Genomic DNA, 13,672 nt, shown 5'->3' with positions numbered 1-13,672 from the left:
TCCCTGTCTCTACAAAAAGTTTTAAAAATTTTGCTGGGTGTGGTGACACTTAGCTGTAATCCCAGCTACTCGGGATGCTGAGGCTGGAGGATCACTTGAGCCCAGGAGTTCAAGGCTACAGTGAGCTATAATTGCACCACTGAACTCCAGCCTGGGCAACAGAGGAAGACCCCATCTCAAAAACAAAAAAAATGACTTGGCTAGATCCCGTCTATTTCAAAGATTTAAGTTCATTGAAATAACACTGCACTTTCCTGTTGTGTGAGATTTGAGAAAATAGCTGTAAAACCACCTGGGCCTGTTGCCTTTAAACATGTTTTTTAGTTATTGTTTTAATTTTGAAATTATTATTATTTTTTAGAGACAGAGTCTCACTCTGTTGCCCTGGCTGGAGTGCAGTGGCTCAAAGCTCACTGCAGCCTTGAATTCTATTGCCTTTCAAAACAATTTTTTTTTTTTTTTTGACATAGGGGTCTCGCTATGTTGCCTAGACTGGTCTTGAACTGCTTGAGCTGGGCTCAAGCAATCCTCCTACCTTGGCCTCCCAAAGTGCTGGGATTACAAGTGTGAACCATCGTGCCCAGCCCACTTTATTACTTTTTTAATGCTAGGTCCTGAGTCACCTTTCTAATCTTCTATGGTTGTTGGGTCTACTTAAGCTTTCTACTTCTTCTGAGGTCAGTTCTTGGCTCAGTGACTTGCACAGGTTGATGCTTAATAAATGCTAAGTATGAGGGTGCAACAAAAGGGCTAGGAAGGTGCTGGACTCTTAGTTTCAAATGCCCACCTCCCTCCCCTTCTGCTCAGGATCCCATCCAGCCTCTGCATCTACCTCCAACTACATGCCTCCTCCCCCAGGAAGCTCTCCTGGGTTTCTTCTCCTGTTCTTTCTTCTATGCTTCATTCCTTGGTCAATAGGTCCACCTCTCTGCCTCTGCGCTGGGCAGATGCCACAGCTCTCTGATTTCTGGCTGGACAAAGCAGGGAGGGTATGTGTGTGCGGAAGAGGCCTCCCCAAACCTCAGCTTCCCCCCTCGTGCCTGGCACATTCAGCCTGTGCCGCCACCTCCCCCAGCAGTTCCGATCACACCAACATCTGGAGAATGGGCCACCAGGGTCTGTCTGCGGCTCTGGGCAGGGATTTGCATGTGACTACAAATATACATACACACTCTGGCCTGCCGCCTCCGCATTCTTTGCCTGGCTCTTCACACCTGGGCCCGAGACAAGTCAACGCTGAGTGGCTGGATTTGCATGCGCGTGTATTTCTGGGCAGGGTATCAGCTGGGGCAGTCTGAGAGGAAGTTGTTGAGGGAAGCTGTAGGGTTGTGGAGGAGGTCAGTGACATCTCTCTTGATCTACTCTGCTCACCAAACCTTACTGTCCATTCCTAGTCCTTATCCAGAGGGGCTTTTAGTCTGGAGGAGACAAATCTGGATATATATACCCTCAATGCCATGGAATCTGAACTGGAGGAGGATGGTGACTGTGGGAGACCAGAAGAATGGCAGGGAGGACTTCCTAGAGGAATGGGTTTTTTGAACTGGGTTTTTTTTTTTTTTTTTTTTTTTTGGCGGGGGGCACAGAGTTTCGCTCTGTCGCCCAGACTGGAGTGCAGTGGCGCAATCTCGGCTCACTGCAAGCTCCGCCTCCTGGGTTCACGCCATTCTCCTGCCTCAGCCTCCCGAGTAGCTGGGACTACAGGCGCCCGCCACCACGCCCGGCTAATTTTTTGTATTTTTAGTAGAGACGGGGTTTCACCGTGTTAGCCAGGATGGTCTCGATCTCCTGACCTCGTGATCCGCCCGTCTCAGCCTCCCAAAGTGCTGGGATTACAGGCTTGAGCCACCGCGCCCGGCCTTGAACTGGGTTTTAACGTTTGAATAGGAGTTGGCTTGGTGAAAAAGGGGAAAGGCTCCTTCTAGTCAAGAGATATTTATCGAAGAGAGAGAAGCAGGCAAGAGCTGATTTGGGAAGAGGACTTGAATGCCAGGCTAAGTGCTGGAACTTTCTCATAAGGGCAGTGGGGAGCCATGGAGAGTGTGTGAGCAGGAGAGGACCATGCTCAGAGCTGTGTGTTGGGTAGATTCCCTCAGGGGCTAGAGTGGAGGATGGCTTTGGTTCCACGTCACTGGGGTTCAGGAGAGTGAAACTCCTGCGTGCGTTCATCTGCACCTGTCAGGCCTGGCTCCAGAGTTGGTGTAGGGCCTGCTGGCTTCTGGAGGACTAAAGCACCCTGGAGTACAGTGACTTAAAGTGCAAGGCACAGGCCCAGCACAGAGGGGGCCCTACCCCCAGTCTCTGTCCAGACAGACACAGCCCTTCCCTCCTCTCCAGCCGCCTATCATCTCCATCCTGGCCTCCAACAGACCTGCTCTCCATGGAAGCCATGAGCTGAGTCTTCAAATAATAAACCAAGCCCATCCCTTCTCTGCTTAAAACCTTCTCATAGGCCGGGTGCGGTGGCTCACGCCTGTAATCCCAGCACTTTGGGAGGCCAAGACGGGCAGATCATGAGGTCAGGAGATTGAGACCATCCTGGCTAACACAGGGAAACCCCGTCTCTACTAAAAAATACAAAAAACTAGCCTGGTGTGGTGGCGGGGGCCTATAGTCCCAGCTACTCGGGAGGCTAAGGCAGGAGAATAGCTTAAACCCAGGAGGCGGAGATTGCAGTGAGCTGAGATCGGGCCACTGCACTCCAGCCTGGGCGACAGAGCGAAACTCCGTCTCAAAAAAAAAAAAAAAAAACCTTCTCATAGTGGCTCATGCCTGGAATCCCAGCACTTTGGGAAGCTGAGGCCAGTGGATCCCTTGAGGTCAGGAGTTCAAGACCAGTCTGGCCAACTTGTCAAAACTCTGTCTCTACTAAAAATACAAAAATTATGCCGGGCGCAGTGGCTCACGCCTGTAATCCCAGCACTTTGGGAGGCCGAGGCGGGCGGATCACGAGGTCTGGGGATCGAGACCATCCTGGCTAACATGGTGAAACCCCGTCTCTACTAAAAATACAAAAAAAATATTAGCCGGGCATGGTGGCGGGTGCCTGTGGTCCCAGCTACTCAGGAGGCTGAGGCAGGAGAATGGCGTGAGCCTAGGAGGCAGAGCTTGCAGTGAGCCGAGATCACGCCACTGCACTCCAGCCTGGGTGAGAGCAAGACTCCGTCTCAAATTAAAAAAAAAAAAAATACAAAAATTAGCCAGGCGTGGTGGTGCACGCCTGTAATCTCAGCTACTTGGGAGGCTGAAGCAGGAGAATCACTTGAACCTGGGAGGTGAAGATCACGCCACTGCACTCCAGCTGGCATAACAGAGCAAGACTCTGTCTCAAAGAATAAAATAAAAGGCTGGGCGCGGTGGCTCATGCCTGTAATCCCAGCACTTTGGGAGGCCGAGGCAGGCGGATTATGAGGTCAGGAGTTTGAGACTAGCCTGACCAATACGGTGAAACACCGTCTCTACTACAACTACAAAAATTTTCCGGGCGTGGTGGCACATGCCTGTAGTCCCAGCTACATGGGAGGCTGAGGCAGAAGAATCGTTTGAACCAGGGAGGTGGAGGTTGCAGTGAGTCGAGATCGCACCACTGCACTTCAGCCTGGGTGACAGAGCGAGACTCCATTTCAAAAATATATATCTATTAAAAATAAAAAATAAAATAAAATAGGAAATAAAATAAAATATGCCCTCATAGCTCCACATCACTCTTAGACCAAAATCCACAGCCCTCCTCCAGCTCAGAAGGCCCACAGTGGGCCAGGTACAGTGGCTCACACCTGGAATCCCAGCCCTTTGGGAGGTTGAGGCAGGAGGATCACTTCAAGCCAGGAGTTTGAGACCAACCTAGATAACATAGTCAGACTCCATCTCTGCAAAAATAAAACAAAAATTAGCAGGGAGTGGTGGCACTCACCTGTAGTCCCAGCTATTCAGGAGGCTGAGGTGGGAGGATTACTTGAGCCTGGGAGGTCAAGTCTGCAGTGAGCTGAGATTGCACCACCGCACTCCAGTCTGGGCAACAGAGCAAGACTCTGTCTCAAAAAAATAAATAAATATGGCCAGGCATGGTGGCTCACGCCTGTAATCTCAGCACTTTAGGAGGCCAGGGCAGACAGATCACTCGAGGCCAGGAGTTCGAGACCAGCCTGGCCAACATGGTGAAACTCGTCTCTACTAAAAATACAAAAATTAGCAGGGTGTGGTGGTGCATGCCCGTAATCGCAGCTACTCAGAAGGCTGAAACGGGAGAATCACTTGAACCCTCCAACATCATAGCTGTTACTTTTTTTTTTTTTTTTTTTTTGAGACGGAGTCTCGCTCTGTCGCCCAGGCTGGAGTGCATTGGCCGGATCTCAGCTCACTGCAAGCTCTGCCTCCCGGGTTTACGCCATTCTCCTGCCTCAGCCTCCCGAGTAGCTGAGACTACAGGCGCCCGCCACCTCGCCCGGCTAGTTTTTTGTATTTTTTTTTTTAGTACAGACGGGGTTTCACCGTGTTAGCCAGGATGGTCTCGATCTCCTGACCTCGTGATCCGCCCGTCTTGGCCTCCCAAAGTGCTGGGATTACAGGCTTGAGCCACCGCGCCGGCCCCTCATAGCTGTTTCTTATCCCCCCTCAGGGCCCTGGCACCTGCTGTTCCTTCTGCCTGGAACTCACTTCCTGTCTCAGCTCTGAGGGTCTCAGTGCAGACAGAGACTGCCCAGTTCTCCCCCATCGCATGACCTCTGCCCTAGCCGTGGTGTCTATGTCTAAAATGGGGACAGATGGAGTGAGAAGGGGCTCGAGTCAGGTCTTCCATGCTTAAGAGACTCAGGCCTAAGCCCCAGCCCTGCCACTGCTCTCATGGGACCCCGGGCATCAGGGGCATTTCCGGAGTCATCTTGGCACTGGGACCTCTGGACCAAGGCCCCCCTCCACCCCCCAGGGACCCATCAGGGTGGGGGCAACACATCCCAGCCGTGGGAACAGTCCCGATTCCGGCTGGGGATTAAAATTAGCCCTGGAGGTTAAATTTAGCAAGTTAAGCCAGAGCTGAGGGTCTGGGACCGACAGCCTGAGCTCTACATAGTTGTGGGGGCTCAGAGACCCAGCCCAGAGAGGGCAGAGGGTGTGCCTGGGGTCACACAGCATGCCATATATGCCAGTCGAGGTATCTGACACTTCCGGGCCCTGGGATAATGGAAGGCCTTTCCCAGACTGCTTGGGCAGGGGTCTGGCAAGCCCCTGTGACCACTCCCAGAGAACAATCTGGATTTCTTTCTTTCCTTCTTCTTTTTTTTTTTTTTTTTGAGACTGAGTCTCACTTTGTTGCCAAGGCTATCAAAGTCTCGGGATCTCGGCTCACTGCAACCTCTGCCTCCCAGGTTCAAGAGATTCTCCTGACTCAGCATCCCGAGTAGCTGGGTCTACAGGCGCCCACCTCTATGCCTGGTTCATTTTTGTATTTCTAGTAGAGATGGGGTTTCGCCATGTTGGCCAGGATGGTCTCAAATGCCTGACCTCGTGATCCACCCACCTCAGCCTCCCAAAATACTGGGTGGCATGAGCCACCGCGCCCAGCTGGATTTCTTTTTCTTTTTAAGACAGAGTCTTGCTCTGTCACCCAGGCTGGGGTGCAGCGGCACTCCTGCCGCAGCCCCCCAAGTGGCTGGGACTACAGGCGTGTACCACGACACCTGGTTAATTTTTGCATTTTTAATAGAGCCAGGGTAGGTTGGATGCAGTGGTAATCCCAGCACCTTGGGAGGCCAAGATGGGTGGATCATGAGGTCAGGAGTTTGAGACCAGCCTTACTAACATGGTGAAACCCCATCTCTACTAAAAATACAAAAATTAGCTGGGCATAGTGGAGGGTGCCTGTAATCCCAGCTACTCAGGAGGCTGAGGCAGGAAAATCGCTTGAACTTGGGAGGCGGAGGTTTTAGTGAGCCGAGATTGCGCCATTGCATTTCAGCCTGGGCAATAAGAGTGAAACTCATCTCAAAAAAGCAAAACAAAACAAAAAAAAAAGAGACGGGGTTTTGGCATGTTGGCCAGGCTGGTCTTGAACTCCTGATCTCAAGTGATCTGCCTGCCTGGGCCTCCGAAAGTGCTTGGATTACAGGCGTGAGCCACCGTGCCTGGCCTGATCTGGATTTCTTGGTAACTTGTTGCCAAGCCTGGTGGTGGGTGCTCAGCATTTCATACCAGCCCATTCACAGAAGAGCAAACTAAGGCCTGGGGAAAGGGCCTTCTGTGCTGAGGGCTGCCCTGAGGGTCAGAGGGAAGGCCAGGCCCAAGCGCAGGTCCGCGTGACCCTGGAGAGGCCCCTTGCCTGAAGCCTCAGTCACCTGTGACATGGTAGAGGCTGGGAGGTGGAGTGTGGTCACACAGTTGGCGGAGCGGGGACGTCCCCTGGGGTGTCAGGGGATGTCTGTACAGCGGGCGGTGGCTGCAGGACGGGCCACGTGATTTGATTGTTCCCAGGAACCTCGCATGGGGGTCTCTGGGGAAGGCCTGGACCCCAACATAGTCCAGCAGTCTCCTCCTGGGACCCCTACCAGGGCAATCTCACATCTCCTTGAGTGGGGTACAGGAGTTCTTCCAAGTCACCAAGTGGATGCCAGGCCCACATCCTGGCCCAAGGAGTCCGAGCTGGAGGCCTTTCCAGTGTGTGCCTGCATCTTCCTGCTACAGCAGCCTCAACCTCCCCAGCTCAAGTGATCCTCCTACTTCAGCCACCAGAGTAGCTGGGACTACAGACGTGTGCCACCATGCCTGGCTAATTTTTGCATTTTTTGTAGAGCCGGGGTTTCAACATGTTGCCCAGGCTGGCCTCAAACTCCTGGGCTCAAGTGATCCTCCCGCCTTGGCCTCCCAAAATGCTAGGGATCACAGGCGTGAGCCACCATGCCCCATTTGGTCTAAACATGTTTATTGAGCCTCTACTGCATCCTCCGGCTGGCCGGGGGCGGAGTCTGCGACAGTGACCCAGCCTGCCTTGATTTTCCCCATCATCTTCCCCTCAGTGACTGGCAGGGGCAGGTAGAGGAGAGGCGTGAGGCTGGGGTACCCCTCCCCACTCTCCACCCACTCACTCTGTCCTCTCCCTCTTCTCCTCCTAGACAGAGATCGCTCCACTCAGCCTGGGACGATGGGGAGGAAAAAAATCCAGATCTCCCGCATCCTGGACCAAAGGAATCGGCAGGTGAGTTCCACCGGGTAGAACAGTGGTTGGGAAAGACATTCCTAGTAGGGGGCGTGGCCTAGGCAAGGGGCTGACCTGACCAATTGAACTGCAGGGGAATGAGGAGGCATGAGGAGTCCTGATGCCGTGTCAGCATTTCTTTCTTTTCTTTTCTTTTCTTTTTTTTTTTTTTTTTTTTTTTTTGAGATGAAGTCTCACTCTATTGCCCAGGCTGGAGTGCTATGGTGCGATCTCAGCTCACTGCAACCTCTGCCTCCCAGGTTCAAATGATTCTCCTTCCTCAGCCTCCTGAATAGCTGGGATTACAGGCATGCACCACCACGCCTAGCTAATTTTTCATTTTAGTAGAGACGGGGTTTCACCATGTGGGCCACAGTAGTCTTGAACTCCTGACCTCGTGATCCGCCGGCCTCGTCCTCCCAAAGTGCTGGGATTACAGGCATAAGCCACTGTGCCCGGCTTGTCAGTGTTTCTTGTTTCCCCTCCCTCCCTTCCTCACTCCCTCCTTCCCTCTCTGCTTCCTTCCCTCCCTTCCTCCTTCCCTCCCTCCTTCCCTCCTTCTTTCCCTCTCTCTTTCTGTCCTTCCTTCCTTTTTTTTTTTTTTTGAGACGGAGTTTACTTTGTCACCCAGGCTGGAGTGCGTGGAGCGATCTCAGCTCACTGCAAGCTCCGCCTCCTGAGTTCAAGTGATTCTCCTGCCTCAGCCTTCCGAATAGCTGGAATTACAGGCGACCGCCACCACACCCGGCTAGGCTAATTTTGGTAGTTTTAGTAGAGTCGGGGTCTCACCATGTTGCCCAAGCTAGCCTCGAACTCCTGACCTCAATCAATCCTCCTGCCTCGGCCTCCCAAAGTTCTGGGACCTCAGGCTGAGCCACCACGCCCGGCCTGCTCATTTTCATGATCACTTATTCATTTTTTCTCCCTGATGGCTGGAACCCCAGCCACAGGGGAGATGGAGCTCGACACAGCCACACCCAACTCAGAGGGCCAGAACAGAGGGAGGCCCAGAACTGGGAAAGCCCAGAGAGAGCATGTGGGCTCTGCTTGGGAACCCAAGGCACACTTCTCAAAGGGCAGGAGACATTTGGGCTGGGTTTTTAAGTTCCAGTAGGAGTTTGCTAGGTTGTGACACGAGAATTACCAGCGCAGCCAGAAAGAATCCTGAGGTATGTTGGAGGAAGAGTTAGGCCCTGCCACTTCCCCCACACCACCCCACATTCGTCTCTTCTTCTCTCCCCTACCCCTGCGGATCCTGGGTCCAGGTAACGTTCACCAAGCGGAAGTTCGGGCTGATGAAGAAGGCCTATGAGCTGAGCGTGCTCTGCGACTGTGAGATAGCCCTCATCATCTTCAACAGCGCCAACCGCCTCTTCCAGTACGCCAGCACGGACATGGACCGCGTGCTGCTGAAGTACACGGAGTACAGCGAGCCCCACGAGAGCCGCACCAACACTGATATCCTCGAGGTACCCCAGGTCCTCCTCCCCAGCCCCACCAGGCCCTGTGCACACTGCTTTCTCAGAGCCCAGGGACTTTGCACAAAAGATGAGCATCTTCATCTGGCTTTGCGGGCTGATGTCCTTTATTTCTGCTGTCCCTAGAGTCGGGGGACCTTTCTAGGGACAGCAGAAATAAAGCACATCTGGCAGGTCGCGGCAGCTCACACCTGCAATCCCAGCACTTTTGGAGACTGAGGCAGGGGGATCACTTGAGGTCAGGGATTCTAGACCAGCCTGGCCAACATGGCATAACCCAGTCTCTACTAAAAACACAAAAATTAGCCGGGCGTGGTGGCTCATGCCTCTAATCCAAGCTACTTGGGAGGCTGAAGTAGGAGAATTGCTTGAACCCGGGAGGCGGAGGTTGCAGTGAGCCCAGATCACGCCATTTCACTCCAGCCTGGGCAACAGAGCAAGACTCTGTCTCAAAAAAATAAGTAAATAAAATAACAAATAAATAAATAAACAAAAAAGACAGAGGGGTCTTCACTGGGATGGGAAGCTAAAGCCTAAGGGCTGCGGAGAGCAGCGGGCTAGGACTAGGCCTGGGAGTCCTCAGTGTTTTGGAAGTGTGGGGCAGAAGGTGGCAAAGAAGAGGTTGGGGTCCAGGAGTGTGTGGTTCTGTGGCCGCAGGAGAAGGCAGCTCAGGAAATCTGCTGGCGTTTCTTAAGCAGCTTTTTTTTCTTTTTTTGAGACTGAGTCTCGCTTTGTCGCCCACTCTGCAGTGTAGTGGCACAATCTCAGCTCACTACAACCTCTGCCTCTCAGATTCAAGTATTCTCCTGCCTCAGCCTCCCGAATAGCTCTGACCACAGGCATACGCCACCATGCCTGGCTAATTTGTATATTTTTAGTAGAGATGGAGGTCTTACCATGTTGGCCAGGCTGGTCTCAAACTCCTGACCTCAAGTGAATCTGCCTGCCTCGGCCTCCCAAAGTGTTGGGATTACAGGCGTGAGCCACCGCGCCCAGCCTCTTAAGCAGCTTTTGATGCCAGGCTATGAGGCTGCAAGTGGGGGCAGAATGGAGGTCCTGGAGTCATGTCAGGAGCAGCATTAGGACAGTGCCAACAGGCCTGCATGAATCTCAGCTCCTGCTATGTCGATCTGGGCAGGACCTTGGGCTCTCTGGTCCCAGGGGAGGAAATTGCTAGATGGTATCTCACTGGGGTTTGGTCAGTGGGGTTTGGCTAGAGCAGGCCATGCCTGCATTCCTCCCCACTCATGGAGCTGGATGGGGATAGTCTCTCCCCTCTCCCATAGAACTGGGTTCCCTGGCTAGGGTAGGGATAAGCGTCTACCCTGTTGTCTCCTGTCCCCATAGACGCTGAAGCGGAGGGGCATTGGCCTCGATGGGCCAGAAATGGAGCCAGATGAAGGGCCTGAGGAGCCAGGAGAGAAGTTTCGGAGGCTGGCAGGCGAAGGGGGTGATCCAGCCTTGCCCCGACCCCGGCTGTATGTAAGTGACTCCCTGGCTCTGTGAATGAGGCATTCCTCCTACTTCCTAGGCCCAAGTTGTTGAGGCTGGTACTGAGAGAGGGGCTTAGAGCCAGAGATCCTGGAGTTTGGAGGCAGGTCTCCACCTGGTTGGGCAGGAAAGGCTTCTTTGAGAAGTGGGCACCATAGCTGGGGCTTTGAAGGATTAATAAGGTGAGTTCAACAGGTGAACAGTTCCTGCCTTCATTTCATCTTTGATTCATCAAACACTCTGTGCAGCCCCCTCAGTGCCAACTCTACACTAAGTGAGAGGCCTTGGCTCTGAACCTACCTGTCAAGGACAGGCAGTCAGACAGAAGCTCCCCAGCCTGTGGGATTAAAGCAGGTAGGGAGCCTGGTGGGAGGTGCAGCAAAGGCTTCCTGAAGGTAGAGCTGGGCCCCTGAACTCATCAGGATTTTCTCCCTTGGACCCCATCTGGCCTGGGGTCCTCTGACCCATCCTCTCTCTACCCAAAGCCTGCAGCTCCTGCTATGCCCAGCCCAGACATGGTGTACGGGGCCCTGCCACCACCAGGCTGTGACCCCAGTGGGCTTGGGGAGGCACTGCCCGCCCAGAGCCGCCCATCTCCCTTCCGACCAGCAGCCCCCAAAGCCGGGCCCCCAGGTGAGCATGGGACAGTGGGGTGGGGGTGGGGTCCTGGGGGGCTGTTTGGGTGCATCTTGGCTCTGGCACTGCCGGACTGTGTGCATCACCTCTAAACCTCAGACTTCATTAGTTGACATGGCCCGCCTGTCCTCTCTCTCTGGGGTCTCTCTGGGGTCTCCTCTTCCCCAGGCCTGGTGCACCCTCTCTTCTCACCAAGCCACCTCACGAGCAAGACACCACCCCCACTGTACCTGCCGACGGAAGGGCGGAGGCCAGACCTACCTGGTGGCCTGGCTGGGCCCCGAGGGGCACTAAACACCTCCGTGAGTGAGGGGAGGGTGTGGTGGGGCTGATGAGGGCAGACAGGGCAGCCTGGGGTGTGGGCCTCAGTTTCCCCTTCACCCTCTCTCCGCACAGAGAAGCCTCTACAGTGGCCTGCAGAGCCCCTGCTCCACTGCAACCCCTGGACCCCCGCTGGGGAGCTTCCCCTTTCTCCCAGCAGGCCCCGCAGGTACACCCCCTAACCCGCCCCGCCCCGCCTGGGAAGCGTCCGCACTCCTGCCCTCTGGGAGTTCCACACTCTCCCACCCACCAGAACTCAAAACTCACCGGGGGTGGTCAGGTTTGCAAGAGGCTTAAGGAGAGGTCCAGGCCTCAGCCCCCAATTCCTGCCCACCAGAATATGGCCTGGGAGACCCTCCACCGCCCCCTGGCTTGTTGCAGCCCCCCACCCTGGCCCCCTGGCAGCCCTCGAGGGGTGATGGGCCCCCCGCCGTGCCCTCCCAGCCGAGGTAAGTGCCCTGACGACGGCCCCAGCTCAAGTCCCGCTCCTCCAAAGCCCCTGCCGCTGCTGACCTCTGGTGGCCATCCCTGGTACTGCGCACACTTCCGGTGCGGATGGGCAGTTATTTTGAGGCCCCAAGAGGGACCGCCACCCCCTCCTTTCCCAAGGTCCTCCTGCCAAGCCTTTGCCCACGCTGTGCCATCCCCTGGCTTCCTTCCCTTCCTCGCTGAGCTCACGGCCTCCCTCTCTCTTTCCCCCTGCAGTGGGGGCCGAAGCCTGGGCGAGGAGGGCCCCCCAACCCGCGGCGCCTCCCCGCCGACCCCCCCAGTCAGCATCAAGTCCGAGCGCCTCTCTCCGGCCCCCGGGGGCCCCGGCGACTTTCCTAAGACCTTCCCCTACCCCTTGCTCCTCGCCCGGTCCCTGGCAGAGCCTCTGCGGCCCGGGCCCGCCCTGCGCCGGCTGCCGTTGGCCGACGGCTGGCCCCGGTAGGAGACCCCTGGTGGCACAGGCCCAGGACTCTCGCCGGGCACGGCGAGGGCACGTGGGGACCCCACCTCCCTCCAGGCCTCTTCAGAGAAGACTTGACAGTGACGGCCCCCTCCGCGGTGGGGGCTTGGACTCAATCCATGCTGGGGGGACTCCTTTCCTTCTTCCTCTTTGTGTGTATACCTAAAAATAAAACGCGCGTGGCGTCCGTGGACCAGACTGACTGTGGCTGCTCAGAACTCGCCTCATTCTTGCCTAGTCTTGGCTTGGGGTGCCCCCTCCAGAAGCCGACCTGAGATGAGGACTCAAGAGCCCGTGGGGTGTCCGGGAGGGCTGCCAGGTGCAGGGGTGGGGAGGCGAGGCGGGAGGAGACCTGCAGGGGACGCGCACCAGCAGCGGGTGCTTAGCCCGCGCGGGCTTCTGAGGACAGCATAGAGTGATCGTGCACCTAGAATGGTCCCACTCCAGGGGTGAGGGCCCCGGTTATTTCCACTCCAGGGCCAACGGCCAGGGCTACTCCTGGCGCTGTGGGTCATGGGCTCAGGGGCAAGCCTCTAGGGCTGGGTCGTATGGCTCCAAAAGCAGCAGCTGGGAATCCTGAATGTCGGGCTCCCAGGGCACTGGGAGCACCCCTGAACTGCTCCTCTTCTTATTTTTTATTTTATTATTTTAATTTTATTTTATTTGAGACAGGGGCTCCCCGTTCACCCAGGCTGGGTTGCAGCGGTGCGATCTCGGCTCACTGCAACCTCCGCCTCCCGGGTTCAAGGGATTCTCCCGCCTCAGCCTCTGGAGTAACTGGGACTACAAGCGCCTACTACCATGTTAATTTTTGTATTTTTAGTAGAGACAGGTTTCGCCATGTTGGTCAGGCTGGTCTCGAATTCCTGACCTGAGGTGGTCTGCCTGCCTTGGCCTTTCAAAGTGCTGGGATTATAGGCATGAGCCACCCAGCCCTGCCAACTGCTCGTCTTTTGAATGGGTGTATCTCTTGAGCCTTTGACCCAGCAACTGATTCTACCCAAAGGACAAGAGAGCAGGGTGTTTACACACCCACTCCTGGGGCTGCAAACTGCCCCCCACTCAGGCCTGTCCTGTGTGTGAAGGCAGACTTGGGTGTCCTGGAGTCAGGGGTGCCTCCCAGAAAACAGTTGAGGTGCAGCAGGGTGACAACCCCAGGTGGTCTCAGTGGGATTTTTTTTTTTTTTTTTTGAGACGGATTCTCGCTCTGTCGCCCAGGCTGGAGTGCAGTGGCCGGATCTCCGCTCACTGCAAGCTCCGCCTCCCGGGTTTACCCCATTCTCTTTTCTCAGCCTCCCGACTAGCTGGGACTACAGGTGCCCGCCACCTCGCTCAGCTAGTTTCTTGTATTTTTTAGTAGAGACGGGGTTTCCCGTGTTAGCCAGGATGGTCTCGATCTCCTGACCTCGTGATCCGCCCGTCTCGGCCTCCCAAAGTGCTGGGATTACAGGCTTGAACCACCGCGCCCGGCCGGGATTTTTTTTTTTTTTTTTTTCCAGTTGGGGCCTTATTATGATGCCCAGGTTGGTCTCAAACTCCTGTGCTCAAGCAATCCTCTCACCTCGGCCTCCAGAATAGCTGGGACTACAGGTGCAAGCCGCCATACCTGGC

The 13,672-nt window shown here is 55.2% G+C and overlaps 1 protein-coding gene across 16 annotated transcripts in view; it reads left to right on the top strand.

Annotated features, from left to right (window-relative positions):
• BORCS8 (BLOC-1 related complex subunit 8) overlaps nt 1-12,261 on the top strand; it is a 49,734-nt gene extending 37,473 nt beyond the window's left edge. For 4 of the 16 annotated variants that reach the window (XM_045379444.3, XM_074026504.1, XM_074026503.1 and 1 more), the window contains 7 exons: nt 7,108-7,186; nt 8,452-8,655; nt 10,012-10,146; nt 10,641-10,788; nt 10,960-11,093; nt 11,188-11,281; nt 11,818-12,261. In XM_045379444.3, coding sequence (XP_045235379.2) covers nt 7,108-7,186; nt 8,452-8,655; nt 10,012-10,146; nt 10,641-10,788; nt 10,960-11,093; nt 11,188-11,281; nt 11,818-12,227 — 1,204 coding nt within the window. In that variant the 3' untranslated portion in view covers nt 12,228-12,261. Of the gene's footprint in view, nt 1-7,103; nt 7,187-8,451; nt 8,656-10,011; nt 10,147-10,640; nt 10,789-10,959; nt 11,094-11,187; nt 11,282-11,449; nt 11,562-11,817 lie in introns of those variants that run through there. The other 12 variants (XM_015440712.4, XM_005588526.5, XM_074026505.1 and 9 more) reach the window with 7 other exon arrangements.
• Nucleotides 12,262-13,672: the final 1,411 nt, after the last annotated feature.

The sequence above is a fragment of the Macaca fascicularis genome, chromosome 19 (assembly GCF_037993035.2).
Source record: "Macaca fascicularis isolate 582-1 chromosome 19, T2T-MFA8v1.1".
In the NCBI taxonomy this organism is placed as follows: Eukaryota; Metazoa; Chordata; class Mammalia; order Primates; family Cercopithecidae; genus Macaca; species Macaca fascicularis.
The sequence above is the reverse complement of the archived record's forward strand: the minus strand, read 5'-3'. Positions and strand labels throughout refer to the sequence as shown.